Here is a 21,526-nt window from a genome sequence, read left to right on the forward strand (position 1 = left end):
CTGTCTACTTTTACTCAAGTAAAATTAATTCAAATTTTACTTGAGTACAAGTAAGAAAGTACTACATGTTTAATGTAAGTTTATGAAATATAGCGCATTATTATGCTTTGGATTGTAGTGAAGTAAAAGTTTTCCAAAGAACAACACTGATGAAAAATGTACTTGAGTAGAAAGTAAAAATACTCCACTACTGTCGGCCTCTGACTGAAACACAGTTGTCGTCGTTTACACACAACAACTCAAAATTGTTCACACTTATTTCTAATGATGTGACCAAACCAACTGTATAACAATACAAGTCAATTCACAAAGTGCCGAAATGACTCAAAATGTGCACTGAATGTCGGGAACAAGAGCAAGGCGTGGAGAGCGTTGTCAAGGCTGGATCTGCACACCAGATGGTTTTTCCCTTTGCCTGACATGAGACAGAATGATCTGAAGGGTTGCTGTGAGTATCATCTGAAAGCATTATTTGATTTTGAGCACAGATAGAATAATTTAATTTCGCCATTAGAGTCAGATGTTCTGAGTGTAGTTTGAGTATGTGCTCGAGCAAGTCAGTAAAACTGTAGTAATGAGGGCTGTTGACTGACTGATGTGGGCGGGGCAGATGTTCTTCTCTCGCGCGTGCGCGTGCGCGCGCTTGATGCTGATGCTGGAGTCAGAGCATCACCTGCTGTCAGTGAGCAGCACTGGAGTCCCGGAGCAGCTCTCACTGTCACAGCCGCTGCCTGGATGTCCGTGAAAGGCAGAGGATCCAGATACCAGAAAAGAGTGTCGTTCTCTGAGGATGAAGATGAGCAGTGCTGGAAAGAGGAGAACGGCGGTGTGGACGCACATCACCTGAAATCCGCGCAGACGCTCAGAGACTCGTCGGGATATTACCGACACAACATGTGAGTGGCATACAACTCTACAAACTCTCTCTCTCTCTCTCTCACACACACACACACACACACACACACACACACACACACACACACACACACACACACACACACACACACACACACACACACACACACACACACACACACACACACACGTCTTTGAGCTTCGTGAACTAACACAACGCATGGAAAGCCAGAATGAGTCGTTTTAATTATATGAAAAGTCAAAGAAATAAGATTGAGGATTTTTTAAGAAAAATATTAACGTGAAACCACGTTTCAAAATCATAAGAGTTAAATACATTAAGTTATGTTGATTGCATGTTGCTCACCTCTCTTTCTCCCTGTAAGCATTTTTTTTTTCTTCAGGAATAACTTGATACAGTAGCCTAATACATTAAGAAATGCTAAGTCTATAAATGCTAAAATGCTAAAATATATTTTCTCTCTCTCTTTTTTTTTTCTAAAATAAGCTGTGGGATTAACCCTAAAGCACCACCTAGTGGAAGGTCATTTGTCCAGTCATTTGATTAATGAACGTGTGTGGGTTTACTTGGTCTGTTGTAGCCATAAAATTGTCCCTAACTTTCTATATGTTTTTAATTTTATTTACTGAACACAAAAATACAGAATAGAATATATAAATGAGCTTAATCTGACTAAATCTGATGACGCCATTTTACAGACTTTACAGACATTTTACAAAAAAGTCTTTCAAAAAAACTGTTAAAAAGAATGGTTAAAGAATGGTTAAAATACTAAAGTCTATCATACACATTTGTAATTGCAAGTATAGACAGACCTTAAGCTATGATTAGTACAATGTATATTTTTGCACGGGATCATTATTTGGAAGTCATTTATCGAGCTAATGTGTAATTTCTCAAAATAGTTTTACAGTGTAAAAATTTGAACTATTATAATGTAAATATATTACTACATCAACAATCTCAGTATTTGTGAAAAAAAATCATTTACAGCGATTTCAACAGCCTATAATTTCCACCTAAATGAAAAATGTAAGCTTAAAGTTTTTTCAAAAGTTTATCAAAAGTGTGATATGTGAGGGAAAACGAAGAAAAATCCAGGTAAACATCTCTTGAACAATATTTTCTTTGTGCATCCTTTCCAATCCAGATGCGATTTTGTCAAATTGTGCAACAACAACAAAAAAATGTGTGTACTGTTCATACTTATTATGTATATACATGTATATGTTTAAAAAATATAAACTTATATAAATGTTATATATAAATATAAAACGTTTCCTGTCTCTTTCACACTCATTTAGAAATTACATGACTCACATAAATGCATATTTTCAATTCAAGACGGCCATATTTGAGACAAAAAGTTGAGCAGTTTGCATCACTGGATGTTACAGTTGGTTGTTTAACTAAAAGTTTTAACTAAAGTTCACATGTGTTAAATGTTTTGCTTACCTCACGTCTTTCAACATTAAACTGACGTTTTGCGCTGGAATTTGGGCTTTGCTTCTTTGACCGGTGAACTCCTCCTACTTTTATTTGATTGGCCATCTCAATTATTTAGACTGCTGAGGCAGACAAGACTAAATTTGCAACTTTTAAACCTTTTTGTTATCCGACAACATACAGAGCACTGCGGGATGTAATGGAAGAATTTCAAATATTGTGTGTGTGTGTGTGTGGGGGGGGGGGGGGGGGGTATCTCCCTCGATATCTATGGTGGTTATGGCCCTGTCCTAAAGAGATTCTTATTTTTTTTTTCTCATAAGAATGTGTTGTGAAAGTTGTGAACCCTCGCCCATTTATTCACACATCAGGCAAAAAGTATTGATCAATTAGAAACTATAGCACATGGTTGGAGGCCCTGCTCGTGTCTGTTGCAAAGCTCAAGTGCTCGAGTGATGGACAATAATATAGTGATACACCTGTCTTGATTTATAACCTCAGTGCTGACATTTGATTTTCAGGATAGTTATGATAATTCATTCAGAACTGGAAATGGTCTTTCAATGGATCACGAGTGAAAATGAGCATGTGTGTGAGTGATGCAGCTCATTACCGGTGGATGTGCCGCTGTGCACATGCTGTCCAGACTCTGATATACACACACAGATGTTCTTTCTGAGTAAACAGAGCCGAAGAATGACAGATTGGCCTTCCTTGGTCTTGATGACGCGTGTCTGCATGAAGCATTGCTGTGTGATGATCTTATATACATAGCAGGCGCATTTTAAAATTTCATGTTCAACTCTCACTTTTGCACCTGATTAACAACGAGCTGCATAATTTATATCAATCGATCCATTTTTTCACGATAATGGAGAGGGTGTATTAATGAAAGGAATAGAAATAGCTTCAGCTCACATTTTCTTCTTCTCTCTCCCTAAACATGATTCAACACAACACAGAATTCCTGATTTCTTTGCTCCAATTAGTTTTTACCATATATTACCTTTTACAGCAATATCATCATCATCAATGATCCTCATCATCATCAATGATCATCATCATCATCATCATCATCATCATTGTTAATATTAGGTACTAAGCATGATCCAATGAAACTGCAACAAAATTCCTTAAAACAGATCCTCTATGTCTGATATTCATATTCAGCTAACAATATACTAGCCATAAAAATATTTGAGCATTTTAGTTATTTTGGCACCTTTTTGAGAATGATGTTCCTTCCCTGCAAAAACTGAATGTTCCAACAACATTCTGAAAACCTTAAAACAACATTATTTTCATAAAGAAATTTCCTTTCTCACCAAATGCATGCTATAAAAATGTTTCTGGGAAATGTTGGTTTATATACTTGCCAAGGTCACAGGTTTTATATGTTGAATGCAAATCACTTAGGATAAAAGCCTCTGCCAAATGCATAAAATGTAACGTAAATGTAAGAGAGTTTTTCTTTGTTTAGGAATTTTGGGCACTACATAATTCCCATATTTCCACGTGTTGTTTAATAGTTTTAATGACCTTGCATTAGAAAGTGAGTTCAAACTTCACTCCGGAGCAGATTAAAGTCATTTTCGGTTGTTTGCTAGAGTCCAGGGGTTTTAGGGCTCTTGGGGTTTATTGAATTGTCATGGTAGAAGTGTCTGCCTGGAGAGTTTGTGCAGCAGATTTGGAGCTGAATGCTTCCCCTCCTCTCTGGCCTCTGCTGTCGAGGGCGTCTGGAGCTCCAGGGACCTGAGCTGTGTGAAATCAATTTCCCCGCTCAAGTAAATCCTGAAGACCGGGTATATCTCACTTCAGACTATAAATTCGGACTTAATTTAAACAAACTCATTCTGTTAGGGCTGTACGATGTATCATTTTAGAATCGATATTGTGATGTGTGCACCATTTTGCGCCAACATTTGATGTCAAGTATAGGGATTGTAGTTGATCTGTATGGACCAGGCACCACAGCACGTGATTCTCAGATTAATTGCAAAGTTTAACCATCATAAAGGAAAAGTATGTCATTTGCACGTGTTTCGGGTCCTGTCAGTTCAAACACTTAAGTGATTTTAATCCATTTCAGTGGAAGACACAAAAGAGAACTCAATTCAGACCTCGAACACCAGATCCGTGCGTCTGTTTGTGCTTGAACTGACACACACAAGTGGAATCTGGCCGAGCGTCCTCGTAAACACACTCGCTTATGGCTTGCGTGAATGTAAACATTTGAGAATTTGAGGGACATTTGACGGATGCGTATCATTATATTGGATCCATGAATTCGCTCTTAAAGTGACAGAAGCCTAATAAACCTGCTGCTATCTGTGTCGTTAATCTTAATCTCACTTTCGTAGCTTTAACAAATTATGAAGAGTTCAAATGCTAAAGCCTCTAAAAGCCACTTCGGTCAAAAATTAGATAACAATACTCACACATTTGGCGTGACACACACGCTTTGAGGCTCGGTGTCACGCTCTCACGCTGCCCAACTTAATCTCACGCTAAATTGCCAAACCTGCTTTTTATATTAAACAAACTAGGCCTATAGCGTTTTTGCTATTATTATTAAGTTTTAATGCGAAATTCAAACAATAAATAGCGTTTTGGGCGCTAATGTTAAAGCCAGAGGCGTTGAAAAGCGGAGTTGCAACATGCTCTCATCTCCCAGCGGCGCGCGCAGTGACGTGGTACATGGAGCGCTAAATACTTCTAGCGCGGTGTCAATGTATTCGAATGGCTTAAGCGGATACACAACAGTTTACACTATACAAATGTTTTGCAGCAAGCTTTGTTAAACAGTACAGCTTGTGCATTGATTATTAAGTCAGCCATATTCACAGGATCGTTTTATTATGGAGAGTGATAGAGATGCAACATTGTTAACCTTAATTTTATTCCTGTATTTAGCCCTCAGGTATTCCTTACTAATTGGTCAAACTAATACTCATTGATGGTCAAATGTGACCATACACCGTAACTGTTTTTCAATTAAATAAGTGTTCTATATTTTAGTTCAATAATGTTTATTGAATATTTTGAAGAGATCTTTTTGTAGGCTACTAAAATACTATTTGTGCAATAATTATTGTCAATTAATGACCACTTAAAATATATTTCTTCTAATATTTGTATTATTTATATTTCAATTTGTGTAGTAATTAAGGTTAAAATACTAGAGAATTCCAATTCAAAGAGCTCAATTAGAGTAATTTTGTTGCTTATAAAATAATAATGTTCATTTGTAATGCCATTACCCAGTAGGTGCCTTATGGCTCTTTAATAAATATACATCTATCTAATCTATTTGCTCAAAAACAGTCTGCCATTTGAATAAATATTTAGATATGATCAAACACTAAATTTCTTTAAATGTGACATTTTAAAACGTTAATAACTTTGTGTTAACTTTGATTTAGTATCCTAATATTTTAATGAATAATGATACTTATATAAGCACACACAAGTGAATATTAATGAACGCGAGCACATTTAATTTGACCTATGAAACGTTTATAATAGTGCTAAAATAGTGCTTAGACAAACTATTTTTTCCTTATTATGTACAGTAAGCTTTATACTACATATGAATTGATACTAAATTAAATTCGAAATAGACCCCCCCCCCCCCCAATAAACCACAAAAAATCTCACTCCAACCTGAACATAAAAGTTGGCAACTCTGAATACTGAGTGAATGCTCTTCACATATAGTATATGTTCATAACATACTTTCACTTCAAACCCACTAAATCCCAGCCTCAGATCATTCAGAAGTACCAGGACTTAGGTAGAAACCTATTCATGCTTATTTTAAAGAAAAACGTCAGACAGACTTTTTGTATCTGAAGTCTTCATATTTAATGTAAACAGTGAAGACTACTCAGTGTTATTTTACATTTGATGACTTGAAAAATGACTTGGTTTGTTCTTGTTGTTTTTATCTATGATTGTAATTAGTTTATTATGGTCTATGTAGATTCACTGCAAGGCCACAAGGCCTATTAATGCTTTATGGACAAAATTAAAGGGCTAGTTCACCCAAAAAAGAAAATTATCCTATAATTTACTCACCCTCAAGCCATGAATGACTTTTTTATTTCAGCCAACCATTTATATTAAAACATATCCTGGCTCTTCCAAGCTTTATAACGGGAGCATCAGAAAGTGCACAAATCCATCATAAAAATAATCCATACAGCTCCATGGGATAATAAAGGCCTTTTGAAGTGAAGCCATGTGTTTTTGTAAGAACAATATCATTTTTTTCTAAATTTATATACTATAATCACTTGCTTCTGTATGCGAGTCTACTACGCGAGTCTGACCCGAGGCACGGGCCGTTACTGCAAGCCAGTGATGGATGGAGGGTTTTTTGGGGGATTCGAAATCTAAGGTACCATTCCCTCCCATTATAAAGCTTGGAAGAGCCAGGATATTTTTTTATGTAACTCTGATTGTGTTTGTCTGAAAGAAGGAAGTCATGAACACCTAGGATGATGGGATAATTTTCCTTTTTGGGTGAACTAAATCCTGTCTGTTCTGTTCACCTCGAGTGCTTCCTAAATGTGAGTCAGCTGGATTTTAGCACAAACGTCACTTCAATAAGACACCCACCTGTTGTCTGAATGTGGCATCTGTTGTGTTTCATTAAAAAGCTATTAAAAGCCGGAGGGCAATCTCAACCTCAGCAGGACAGTCCGGCTTGAATCACCTTCCGCTTCGCATCCCTGTGGGATCACGTCCCTGATGATACACCGCTTGTCAGCTCTCTGTGAGACACTCAACTTGTTAGATGAAGAGTGATGTGAGATTTAACCAAGCGTCTAGGTGCAGAGGAAGGCACTTCCATTTGGATGAGCTTGACGGATAGGGTCTGATTATAATGCGCACATGGTAAAAATGCTTGTTGTTTTTTACTTTGCAGGAAATCATCAGATGCTTTCCCCCATCGCAGGATGACCCTGCAGCGAGAAAAGGGCCGGAGGCAGGCGGTCCGTGGACCAGCGTTCATGTTCAACGCTCGCGGCAGCAGCCTCACGGCAGAGGAAGAGCGCTTTCTAGACGCAGCCGAATATGGCAATATCCCGGTGGTCCGAAAGATGTTGGAAGAATCATCCACGCTCAATGTGAACTGCGTTGACTACATGGGACAAAACGGACTTCAGCTGGCCGTCGGCAACGAACACCTGGAGGTCACCGAGCTGCTCCTGCGGCGAGACAACCTGGCCCGTGTCGGAGATGCGCTCCTGCTGGCGATTTCCAAAGGTTACATACGTATCGTAGAGGCCCTGCTGGGACATCCGTCCTTCGCGGGCGGCGAGCGACTGACCCGCAGCCCCAGTGAGCTGCAGGACGACGACTTCTACTCATACGACGAGGACGGCACGCGGTTCTCGCCTGATATCACGCCTATTATATTGGCCGCCCACTGCCAGAAATACGAGGTGGTGCACATGTTGCTAATGAAGGGCGCCAGGATCGAGCGACCTCACGACTACTTCTGCAAGTGCGCCGAGTGCACGGAAAAGCAGAGGAAGGACGCATTCAGCCACTCACGGTCTAGGATAAATGCATATCGTGGACTCGCCAGCCCGGCATATCTCTCTCTCTCCAGCGAAGACCCCGTTCTGACCGCGCTGGAGCTGAGCAATGAGCTCGCCAAGCTCGCCAACATCGAGAAGGAGTTCAAGGTAGGATGACTGGTCCAACATGTTTGTTTCTGTTTGGTTTTTATTTTAATGTGCACCATATTATTTGCTTTAATATCATGTTTTGATTTAACAGCTAACTTTATTTTTCCTTAAACATTTTTCATACAAGATTTACTGGCCACGTACACACAGCAACGTTTTGATGAGTTATAACAACTTTTAAATACAAGAGCGAATCTCCTAAATCATTTCACTGGATGAAAATAATACAGGAGTCCATCCTGATCCCATCATTAACAGTCATGAAAGCATTGTGTTTGGAAATGTTATGTTAGCAAGATCTGCCTGATTTCACAGACAGGGTTTAGATTAAGCCAGGATTAGGCCTCAGTTTAATTAGCTTTTATACATTAGCCTTAGAAAGAAAATGATGTACATCTTGAGACAAAGCAATGGTGTATTCGTATACATATCTATGGACTTAGAAGAAAGCACACTTAGTTCACACTTGTAGTTCGGTTAGTTTGGTTAGTTTGGTCCGGACCAAAAAACAAAAACAAAACATCTAGTCCTGGTCCGCTTAGCGTTCACACCAACAGCGCACCTAAAGTTACCGAACCAAAGCCATAGGGAGATGGTAACAACCTGATTGGTAGGCTTATATGACGTAGGAGCTGCTTACCGAACATTCAAAACAACGCTGTGTGCTGATTAAACGTCATCATTTTATGCGTGTACATATGGCATTATTTTTACCTGCTGAGAACTCATGAAGAGCTGATAAAATGTTCAAAACATTCAAAACAGCAGCAGGATTTCCTCCGTTGTGCAGAAAAGAGACGGCCGTTCTGTCGTCTGTACCGGATAATAATGGGCAGCACAGGTCCTCTGATGAGAAGAACCAGGTTTGCTTTTTTTTTTTCTAGCATTTTCGAAACATGCTCGTCGGACCAAATATTGATGAGGCACCTCCTCGTTGCTCCACGTTTGCCCTCTAACGTTAAAGTTGGTTTGAAAGCGGATCGAGACCCGTCTTTTTAGTGGTCTCGGTCCGCTTGTTTGGTGCGCACCAGGGTTCGGATGGCAGCGTTCACATATGTTCAAATGAACCGCACTAAACGAGCAATCGCACCAGGGTTTGTTTTAATCCAACCAAACATGACAAGTGAGAACGCTCCCTTAGGGTGCTTTCACATCTCTAGTTCAGTTCATTTGGTCCAAAACCAAGGGCAAACAATTATACATTGTTCCATTTTTTAGCTTTTTTGGTTCCTTTTCACACCACACTGATTGCTTTGGTCCGAACCAGTTGAAACGAACCAAAACACAGGCACGTGACAACATCCACATTACTCATTGGCCATGGCGTATTTCCTAAACTTCTTTTCGATTGGTCAGAATTTACGTGTGGGAAAATTCCAACAGAAGAGGCAAAGCCAGCAAACTATAATAACACTATAGAGTATGGAGAGATGACTGCACAGACTGGTTTTGTCCCTGGCCATAATCTACTACTGTGTGTGTATTTACCACAGTATGCAAACAAAACATTTCTATAATGAAGCGCGGATGCAACATGAAAACAACATTCTAATGCACTGCAGACGGCGAGCGCACATTGCTCGTCACTTCAAGCGGAGGCGTGCATTAATTATTAACTCTTGACATGCTTATCTACCAAAAATATTTCCAACGATCTATCAGGTAATGATGTCGTGCACACAGTGTTGAAGCTTACTACGGCAGCTGGTTTGGTCCAATAATGATCAGTACTTTTGCAGTTGGTTCTGTTCGAGGTCGGATCACGTTCTCACCACAAGCGAACCACTCCAGAGTCCGTTTGAAAGCGTACCGAGACCACCTCTTCAAGCAGGTCTCGGTACGCTTGTTTGGTCCGCTTTTGGTGCGCACCCGAGTGCGATTGCTGCTTTCAGACCTGACCAAACGAACCGCACCAAAGAGGGAAACCAACTCTAGTACGATTCAACCGAACTAAATGAGGCAGGTGTGAAAGCACCCTTAGAAGCACTACAGCACTTAGAAGAAAGAACAAAACAAAGCCAAGGAAAAGAAAATGATAATTAAAAATAGGAGGGGGTGAGAGTCTTTTGCAATTTTTTTTTTTTTTTTTTTTTTTTTGCAAATAGCTTCAAATCATTAAGTTCCTATCATTAAAAACACTCCAACTTTAACTGAGAACATATTTAAAGGGTGTGTGTGGGAATCTCTTTAGAAAGGTCTGAACCTGCTGTGTGAACGTGGCCACTCTCGTGCTGCATTTTCTTGCATGTCAAACTTAAATTTCCTCCTCCATCCCGAACTCTCTCAAATCAGAGTTCATTATATCTGCATCTCTTATCTTAACATTTATGTTCATTTTAACAGCATTTTTAACTTCTGTTGCGTGTGTGTTTGTGTGTGTGCTGCCGCCGTCGACAGGATAAAAAGAATCGTAATAAAGAGACATCGCAGCACAATGGCTTCACTCTGGTAAATATGTTTGACTACATCATTTTCACTCAGACTAACAGTAACTAATGTCATGCTTGCAGATTCAGCTCTTATGTCAAGGTTAGACTGTCTGTCTGCGTATCTGCCTGTCTGTCCGTCTTTCGATCAGTGCAGAGCCAGAGATTCACTTACAAGACCAGTACAAGAGTTATTTCAGACAAAATTATCAATTATGTGGGATATGTGCTTGTGTTCTGCAGATCTCATGTGTGTATGCAAAGTTCACTGATTCACAAAAAAAAATCACTGATAGATAGATACCCTGATCAGGCATAACATTATGACCGGTGAAGTGAATAACACTGATTATCTCTTCATCATGGCATCTGTTAGTGGGTGGGATATATTAGGCAGCAAGTGAACATTTTGTCCTCAAAGTTGATGTGTAAGAACCAGGAAAAATGTCGAACTGGCGAACCAGCGACAGGGTCATGGGCGGCCAAGGCTCATTGATGCATGTGGGGAGTGAAGGCTGACAGACGAGCTACTGGAGGTCAAACGGCTCCAGAAGTTAATGCTGGTTCTGATAGAAAGCTGTCAGAATACACAGAGCATCTCAGTTTGTTGCGTATGGGGCTGTCAGGGTGTCCACCTCCAAAAGTGCCAACAGTGGGCATGTTAGCATCAGAACTGGACCACGGAGCAATGGAAGAATGTGGATGGCCGGGTACGTGCGCATCGCATACCTGGGGAACACATGGCACCAGGATGCACTATGTGTAGAAGGCAATGACTTAAAGAATCTGCTGCTAACATCTTGGTGCCAGATCAACACCTTCAGGGGTCTAGTGGAGTCCATGCCTCGACGGGTCAGGGCTGTTTTGCAGCAAAAGGGGGACCAACACAATATTAGAAAGATGGTCATAATGTTATGCCTGATCGGTGTATACAATAATGCATTTTTTGCGAATCTCTAAAAGGCTGTCTAGAACAACCCATATTTGAAAATAAATTAAAAATTGTTTTAAAAAAATAGATTGTTTGTAAGATTTTTTTTGCATTGTTTTCATTATTATAATGCAAATCTTATTGCTGCAATTTTTAAAATCTATTGTGATTTTAATATATTGTGATTATTATGTGTATAAATACACACACATGCATGTATATATTTAAGGGAAAAAAATAATATATATTTATATCTAAAATATTTAAATATATATATATATTATATAAATATATAAATATATATATATATATATATATATATATACACATTATATATATATATATATATATATATATATATATATATATATATATATATATATATATATATATATATATATATACATTTATATACAGTATATCCATGCAAATATATTTCTATATACATAATAATTATACACACACAGTACACACAGATACATTTTGTAAACACACTTTAATTTTGGATGTGATTAATCGCAGTTAATTGTTTGACCTCATTTTATTAATATTAGGCATTTAACTATAATATTTTAAATATCATATTTTATTTCTTTATTTTGATTTGCAGTAAAATGTGGCCTGTATTGTTTTTGTGCGAATCGCCTAAATATTGCTTTAGTTCACCTTATTAAGCAAATAAATGTCCCATTTTGGCAGCTATTGTACACTCATCATACATGCGCCCACTCCCATGACCCACTGTGATAACCATCATGATTCTCATACAACATATGGTCAGTTATATTGCTTTTCTCGTGCTGATAAGAGGTTTGTTGCCGTCCTGTTGCTGTGAGAAGGTATAATGAATCCCACAGAGAACAATAAAGCAGCCAGCATGTCATGTTTTAAACAGAACCTCAGCAGCAGTGCATGCTGGGAGATCACACTGATATGACGTCTACCTGATGGAGGTCTACACACTGTTTGATTAGGCTTATTCAGTCCTGACAATGATGGTTTTAAATGAAGCAAACAAGGATTTGGTCTCATGAGTTGAGTGTATCTGAAGTTAACAAGTGAGGTATCGACTTTTCTGCTTGGTAAAATATTTAAGGTGCTCTGGTTTAATAATTCAGTCAAAGAATCCTCCAGAATGATTGTCATAAATACATAGAGTCTCATGAAACAGATAGTCATGTCAAGTGAATCAATAACCAGGATCATCTTCTAGAGTTCTAACAGTTCATTGCAAATAGTTCAGAATTAAGAATCCATCACTTTATTAATATTACAGATTGTATTATATTTCAATAAAAGTAAAAAAAAAAAAAAAATATTGAAATAATATGCAAATGTAAATCATTGACATTAAGCTTAGTAAGGCATATTATAATAGAGTGACCATATTTGATTACCGAAAACCAGGGGTGCTTCCCTATTCTTATTTGTGCATCCTCGTTTCCTTTCCTCGCTCCTTAGCTCCACTCCTTCAGGGTGCGAGGGAAGGACATGAGGAATAGACGCGAGGAAAAGACGCGAGGACGGAGGAATTGAATCAAGTGAAATGATGGCTGCGTCCGAAAACCTAGGCTGCTGACTCGTTGCCTCGCTGCCTCATCAGACAATGACTTGTAAGGCAGCGTTTTGTGCATGAAGGCACCTAGAAGGAAACTAATTTCGGACAGACTTCTAAGGCAGTGTAACAGTTTAATGATCTACAGCAAAATAGAGAGAGTTTTGCTGAGAACTAAACACATATTTAATTACTGCAGTAGTGATTTCTCGCTAGAAATGACATCAGAAATGTAATATGTTGGTAAAAACGTACATTTACACACAAACTGACCCGCACACGCTACTTCTGGGCGCCATCTTTTTCCCCAGCTCAACTGTCACTGAATGGAAAGCACAGGATTGTGGGATATCAAAGGCAGTGAAGGATACATGTATGCTGCCTTCAAAAATCGATCAGATGAAGGTCTCTCAGGAGACCGGAAGTGAAGCAAACATTAGATTCGGACGCAGCTCGATGCCTTCCTGCCTTCAAATGTGTCCTCCGAAGGCAGCATTTTGCAGGTTTTGGATGCAGCTGATATTTCAGTTCGCTCCCTTGCTCCCTTTAACGTCACTTCAGAGCGCCATCGAATACGGATGACTCTGCACCGCTGGATTTAGTCTGGATTCTTGAACATTAGCGATAACTCTTTATACTGTAAGCTTCAACCTCCACAAAATACCACATTTGACCATATTTGAATTAATATTACCAGTTATTATTAACAAAGAATTCCAGTTATTTGACAAACATGTGTGTCTTGTACATGTAAACCTATTAATAATAATGAATAAACTGTGGCATGATGTGAAGGGGGGGGGGGGATTTAATGCTTGCATCACGTTTAGTCGATAAAACACTTCCTCAAAGGAGTGTATCCTCGCTCATGACTCCTCAGGAAGCTCCTCACTCCTCCATCCTCGCCTCGTCGCGGTGCAATTAGAAAATTGAGATCTCCTACAAGATGGCTGAGGTCCATCAGTTTATGGGTCATAGGATGGAGGACGGAGGAGCGAGGAAACGAGGAAACGAGGAAACGAGGAAACGAGGAGGGATACTGAGAAGCACCCCTGGACACTTGGCCCGGCATTGATATACACAAATGATACCAAAGTTTACTCAAAGACGCCTTGTTAATTTTAATACATGTAAAGTGTGCATGTCCTGGGAAAACAGGACATTTGGTCGCCCTATATTATAAATAAAGTAAGTTTTGATTAATAAATTAATTTCATGTTGACTGTAATTGACAAGTTTCTGTTGTTTTATGGTGTGATTTAATGATTGTGTAACTCGTTTCTGTTCCAAAGACTTTTCTAACAGTATAAGATATTCTAGGTACATGGACCCAAAAGTTTGTTATTTTAAACAACCTCTGAATATCAGAAGCTACACACTCTTTGAAGAAAAGCTTCTAAATGGAATCTTAAAGGATTCTGTCAGGTGCATCATTTTAATGTATTCATTTTGTTTTGTTTTAAAATTGTATGAGTTAAGTAGCTTTGTAAATATACTTAGGACGCGTACAAAATCGACTTTTGCTTGTTTTACGATGGACAAAATCTGTCAGTGCACCCCGCGCATGGTCCAAAAGGGTCGTCCCTCGTCTCTTAATAAGTCATGCGTTTTTGCGTTTTGGGCGTAACGTGCAATAAACCAATCAGAGTCTCATCTCTCTTTTCCTTTAAAAGCCAGTTGTGCTCGACCATGACAGATTCAATATTTACATGAGAGACTGGACACTTCTCCAGAGGAATCCTTTTATTTTTTAATATTTAAAATGTGTGTGTGCTGCTGCGCTTTCCTGTTTTGTAGCAGGAAGAAGCCTTCAATCTTTCCACTCGCATATAAATAGTGAATCCTCTTATGTTGCAAGCACAACTTTTAACTCTTTCCCTGCCAATGGAAAACAAAAAACGCTTCCAGGCCAAAAACGTAATTTTCCGGGTTTCCATGATTTCACTGTCAGACGCTAGGGGGCGCTATTTCACATCTTCAGAATGAGTACTGAATCTCCTGATCAAAACACATGCGAGTAAGACAGAGTAAATAAGATTGCATGTAATCATATGCATATGAAAAATTACATGATCATTAAAAAGCATATGAATCAAAACGGCCTAATGTTCCTGAAAGAAATGTCGACCCAGAGCGAGCTACAGGACTGTGAAGCATTAGAGATGTTGATGGACTCGATCTACTCCGTCTTTGTTTGATCATCTCTGAATCTGATCAGGATAGAGTCTTTTACAAAAATGTGATTTTTCTCAGCTTTTTATTCAAAATGTTTTTGTTTTTTTAAAACTCACTGATTAAAAAGGAACACATGAAGCTAGAATAAAACGTTTATTTAAATTTTTGTGTTTAAAAGAAGAGGGTCAGCTCTTTATTTTGATATATTGCATGCTTAGATGTTCATTAAACAAAAAATTCTATGGACTATTAAAGTTTTAGGAAAATTGTTAAAAACCCTGGTGATGGCTGGCACCTTTTTTTTAAACGCTGGCAGGGAAAGAGTTAAAGAGAATGGGAGATGAGACATGGATTGGTTTATTGCACGTTACGCCTAAAACACACGCATGACTTAATAAGAGACGAGATACAACCCTTTTGAATTATGCGTCTGACTATCCGATCTGTTTTTTTTTTTAAACTAGCAAAAGTGGATTTGAACACGCTCTAAGTGCACCTGCGCCGTGAGCTTCAGACCATGTGCTCAGATCATTAAAATATGGCCCTGAGGCATGATACATAAAAGTGTTGTTCATGAAGAGAAAGGATCCTGAAACTTTGAATTGATTTGTTATCTTACATTAATATATTTATATAAATGCCCAAATGTTTTTTGTGTTCAAATCATGTTTTTTTTTTTTTTTTTATGTTTTATGTATGAACAGGTGGAAAATGTTTTTTGACTTAAGGTAATGTTTTGATATCAACAGCCAGTTCTCTGAAAGAACGATTTACTGTTCCAGGACAGACATTTTGTTCTAAAAACAACAGAACATTTATATGGTCAAAACCAAAGATAATTACAGTGTGATCACAATCACAAACTGAACCATGAGCCCTTTTGGAAAATAGCAAATTTTGCCAGAATTTCCTAGATCAGAAGATTTCATTCATTCTCTTTCCAAGAGAACTATATCAGCTGAGAGGTGTTGTTTTTGTAGCGTGTTTGATGGATTCTGACACACGTCTCCTGCTGATGCCCTTGAGTCAGTGGTTGCAGTGGTTGTTTGAGTCTGACAACCTTTTCCGGCCCCTTTGGACGGTGAATTCTTTAAAGAGCTCCTGTCATGCTTTTCTCCATCTTCATCTCTTTAGTGTGTAATGTTTGTGTGTGATCATGAAGGCGTTCCTCCAGCTGGAGTTCTTCTCTATATCAGTGTCAGTGTTTCTGAACTCATTGTAGTCTTGAGTTTTCTTCCGGGAACAAACTCGTCACAATATTCCTCTTTTAATAATTCATACGCAGAATAAATGGGTGGGGCCTGTTGAGTTAGTTAGTAGTGTGATAAAACTGCCGGTTATGGCAAGGGGCGGGACATTTCCCAAACACTTGACCAATCACAACACACTGCTCCAGCCGACCAATCAGAGCACAGTGTGCTTTTCAGAAGGAGGGGCTTCATAGAGACCGGAACTAAACAGAGCGTTACTGACAGACTGGGAAGAGACGAGCTGCAACAATGGAGAATATGAGGAAATAATCAACATTCAAGCAGGAAAACCTGCTCTAGTAGAGCCCAAAAACATCAATAAGACTGTAAAGGGCATAATATGGTCCCTTCAAACAAACCTCCTCTGCTCTTTCTCTCCTTCTCTACAGAATGACTACAGGAAGCTGTCTATGCAGTGTAAAGACTTTGTGGTTGGAGTTTTGGATCTGTGCAGGGACACGGAGGAGGTGGAGGCCATCTTAAACGGAGATATATCCGCTGAGCTGGAGGAAGGCCAGCATCATCGCTCCCTGCTCAGTCGAGTCAAACTGGCCATTAAATATGAGGTTAAGAAGGCAAGTGTCCATATTATGATGCCAATGCAGTACACTTTTAAGTATGTTTAGATACTTTTTACAGGAAAACAAATACTGGTTATTAATATACACACTCGATGTGCGTTGTTTGTTTGGGTGGCCGAGGAACAGCGGCAGCTCAGGTCGTGGGGTTCACATATGGATCTGATGGAGGGGTTTGAGATGTGCCCAGCCCTATCTCAGCCTTCACCCACCAGATCCAGTGCCGCTTCTGTGGGTTCGGGAGCCAGCGCTGCGGTTTCTCCTGCCCGGGTGTGGCCGCAATTCTGCAGCTGTCTTCCTCCGAGGAGGTGGATGTCAGCAGCGTCAATGCAGGGGTTGAGGACTCACCACTTCAATCCCCTGCCAGTGAGGAGCTTGTGGAGATTTTGAGCAGAGCAGTGGCCAGATTAAACATTGACTGGCCACAAGAGCATTATGAGCGAGCCGAACGCTTTCTCTCCGCTCGCTCTGCTCAGCCTCCACGAAGGAGCCTGCCATTTTTCACTGATCTCCACACTGAGGTTACGAGATTGTGAAAGCGGCCCATGTCTTCACATGTGTTTAGTCCTCATACTTCGGTTTATAGTAACATTATGGGGCTGAAGAGGTTATGGTTCGATGCCACGGGTTGAGGAGACACTCGCGAGCCATCTCTTGCCCGAATCTGCATCGGCCATAAAGGCTCCATCTTTGCCCACTAAGCCGTTAAAGGTTACATCTCAGTTAGTGGGCAAAGCATATGGCAGCAGGTCAGGGCGCTGCATGTCTGCACACTATGGCATTAGTGCAGGCACACCAGGCTGATCTGCTATCACATCTCTTCCTCACTCTCTCATTTCTGTCAATGGGGGGAGGGGGAGATGTGAGGGAGGATGTTTCAGCCGGGACTTTTTACTGCGCCGAGTTGAAGTACTCTCTGAAGTGCTATTCCGCCATACATTATAGTTTTCCTTTTTAAATCCGCTTAGAAAAGCGGCACTATTTATTTTGTGTCACCATACTTGATCGTTCAACTATTCGTGTAACTGTATTTAAATAGGGAAAATGTGGAGGTGTTTGGTCGCTTCTAACTTGATCTCTGTTTGGTACCATAGTGAATGAACTGGGCTTAGTAGGCTAAGCTAAATGCTATCAGATCGTCACTGCGCGTCAGAGAGATTAAGAGCACACACTGAGCTGAGAGAGGTGTGTATCAACTCGTCTTAGTTAAGGGAAAAAGCGGTTAAGTATCCCTTTAAGGGCCTCTCTCGAGGGGGGGCAGTTTCAAAGCAGAGGATGAGCAAGTGGGTGGTTGAGGCTATCTCACTTGCTTACGTGGCGGCCGGACAGCCTTCTCCTTTGGCTGTCTGGCCCCACTCTACTAGGAGTATGGCTGCTTCGCAGGCACTCCTGTCATACCTTTGTCACCTTCTACCAACTTGACATTAATTCTACTCCTGGGGCTCGGGTGCTCGCCTCCTGACACTTCACAGGTGGGTATCCAGCTCCTATTTGGGCGTGGGTATTCTCGTTCCCAAAGCGGTGATGCAGCTCGAGTTCCCTTCAATGGGAACATCTCGGTTACATCTGTAACCTTAGTTCTCCGAATAGGGAACGAGACGCTGCGTCTCCTTGCCATACTCCCCGCATGCTCGTAAGCTCCTTGTTTCATCCTTCTACAGAAGCTAACGGCGTTTGTTTGCTGGTGTGCTTTAAAGTTTCCGGGTCTGTGACGTCACCCAACTATTGGACTGATGACATGCGTGATTCACAAAACAATCCCACAGAGGCGTTCCCAGAGCGGTGATGCAGCATCTCGTTCCCTATTCGGGGAACTAAGGGTACAGACGTAAACGAGACGTTTATTCCCGTTATCAAAGCTGAATTTATCACCATCACTCCAGTCTTCAGTTCAAATGAGGATTTGATTTTGGATTTGGGGCCAATAAAAAATAAAAAAATAAAATTGTATCCAGCAAGGATGCATTAAATTGATCAAAAGTGACTGTAAAGACATGTATAATGTTATAAAAGATTTCCATATGCTGGTTTTTTTTTCAGTTCATCAAAGAACCTAGCCTGACAAGCCAGACCCACATCAAGATGTTTGGTCTGGAAACTCACCATAGACAGGGCTCAATCCAAGCGGCGGATAAACGGTTGTATTTCAAACTCCCTCTGCACGCGATAGGATAGCGCTACACCAACCGGAGCAACGATGGTGAAGGGGAGCTCTCTGACTGATTAAACATTCGCCGTATCCGGTCGGCTAAACTCCGAACACATCTTCCCTTTTTAAGAATGGCTTCAGTGCTCTTTGTTCTTTTCTCAGAGAAAAGCTTAACTCCAAGTCTTCCGGAGGCGCGGCCTGAGCTGATTCGAAAGACCGCCGTTCGCCAGTTTCTGTGTTTACTAGAAACACGCAAACGCAACTCGGCCGTCGTCATTATGGCCCCGCCCGCCGACTCTATAGCCTGCCCTACACGATGTGATTGGGCGTCCAGATTCTGAGGAATACAGCTCAGATAGGAATTGAGAGTTGCTAGACCACACTTGCGGGCAAATTAAATTTGCTGCCGCTAGGGTGCGTCTAGATTTCTAGGCTACAAAGAACCATGATTTTTACAAAAATATGAAGCCGCAAAACTCATTTTAACATTTACCGTATAGTAATAAGAACTATTGTTAATGATTAAGTACCAATAATTTTGCTGCAATATTTATGTGTGCATTCAAAGTTCATCAATGCACAAAAAATGCTGACAGCAATGTAATGATGCAGAGATTACACTTCACTTTTAAGGATGCTTAGATTGTTTTTTGTTTTTTTTTAACAGAAAAACAACACATGTTGTCAAAGTGATTTCTGCCAGAAATGGGCATGATTCATTTGTGTAGTTGTTGTTGTTTTTTTGCCACATAATCCTTATGTGTATTTAAAGTTCATCATTGCACACACACACACAACTTTCTCATGCTTTCATAACAACGCAGCATACTTCTCTTACTAACCACAGTATGCATCGCTGGAGGTTGTTATCCTCAGTATGCAATTATAAAATGATAAAATCAGTGTTTATGAAAAGCTCAGCTGCTGAAAAGTTTTTCAGGAATGATGAGGATTGGTGTTTTTCAAGGATGCTTTGATTTATCGGTCTCTAGTTTCTTCTGAGGACACAATTTACCTTGTCTGAGATATTTGGGTGAAGGATGTCTGTGAACTTCATTGAGAATATAATGACAAGTAGCGGAGAGAAGAAGATAAAGAGTGCCACATTAATCACTTGCGTTTTATTGTTGAAGTGCGACTAATCCTCTGTGCCGACTTAGTTTAGTTTAATCACCGGACACACACATCGTCCACACCTCCAAACACGCTAACACACTCTCAGGGACGTAATCCGATGAAGTGTTAATCAGGCTAACAGCAGCACGCTTCAGCGCCGAGCCACTCTGACATGAAGTGTCATTTAAAGATGAGAGCCCTAAACGCTCCCAGCAGGACGTGGAGTGTGAGGCTCTGGGTCATGTTAGAAAATGAGTTTAGAGTCAGCCGTCCGCATTATGATGATTAATTCAGTCGTCGCTTTATGCCTGAGAAGTGTTAGATTAAAAGTCATAAAGCGATGATTGTTTACTTTCAGTGATATGAATGGCTCTGCTGGCTGTATTGTCACATGAAAAAAAAAAAGAAATATTTGACTGGGTGAATTGCATTGCAATCATTAAGTTATTCCTAGGTTTTAAGTAAGCAAGTGGTGGTTTAGTGATCAGTTATGAGATGCAAGAATGATGTAGAATTAAAAAAAGCATGCTACTGTATTAAGCTTAACATTTCTAGCATATCTTTAAAAACCATACATTTTATTTAATAGTATTTCTCCCGCTGAAGGGACATGTAACGTTACTAATCAATCGGATTGAACACAGAGCAACAGTTAGAGTTATTCTGAATGTGATTATTTGCAATAACTACAATCTTTTTGCACTTTGCACATTTTTGCTCATTTTATTCTTATTTTATGTCTTTTTTTCTGTTGTGCTGGATAATAAAAAGAACAGTGTGAACCGAAAAGAGAAATATTTAGATAATTATTATAACCGGTAATTTTCTAGTTTTGGATTCGTGTTCACCTTGGTCGAGTCTGAGTCAAGTACAAATCCATAAGGTCAATACTGAAATACAATACTGCATTTCTTTAAGTCAAGAGTGCATAAGAGATCCTATACTATGTAATTTCCATAACTCAGGGCCAAATCAAAACGGTTTCATTTTTGAATGCACTCATTATTATTAACACATTTGATTATTGGATGTTTAGTTTTATGATCTACGTCTTCAAGTCTGCCCTGCATACACAAGCCACACCTGCATATAATTACTTTAGCCTTTATATCTGCATTTACAAAGCTATAGTAATAATTTTTTTATTAAACAAACTTTTTTTTTTTTTAAATAAACTGTTTGTATGTAGGTCTAGTCTAACCTACTACAGAATAGCCTACTACAGACATTTAATAAAGTATAAAAAAAAACCATAATCTTCACTCTTTGCTTTAAAAAGAAATTATAATTATTAAAGTTACTCAGTCAAGAGAGGTGAGTCATT

At 39.6% G+C, this 21,526-nt stretch overlaps 1 protein-coding gene across 2 annotated transcripts in view; it reads left to right on the plus strand.

Annotated features, from left to right (window-relative positions):
* Window positions 1-663: 663 nt before the first annotated feature.
* The window catches only part of trpc3 (transient receptor potential cation channel, subfamily C, member 3), a 57,918-nt gene continuing 37,055 nt past the window's right edge, over window positions 664-21,526 (plus strand). The window contains exons 1-4 of one of the 2 annotated variants that reach the window (XM_067458085.1): window positions 664-896; window positions 7,254-8,019; window positions 10,420-10,470; window positions 16,749-16,934. In XM_067458085.1, coding sequence (XP_067314186.1) covers window positions 736-896; window positions 7,254-8,019; window positions 10,420-10,470; window positions 16,749-16,934 — 1,164 coding nt within the window. In that variant the 5' untranslated portion in view covers window positions 664-735. The remainder of the gene's footprint in view (window positions 897-7,253; window positions 8,020-10,419; window positions 10,471-16,748; window positions 16,935-21,526) is intronic. The other variant, XM_067458086.1, reaches the window with a different exon arrangement.

This window comes from Pseudorasbora parva, chromosome 11, assembly GCF_024679245.1.
Source record: "Pseudorasbora parva isolate DD20220531a chromosome 11, ASM2467924v1, whole genome shotgun sequence".
NCBI lineage: Eukaryota > Metazoa > Chordata > Actinopteri > Cypriniformes > Gobionidae > Pseudorasbora > Pseudorasbora parva.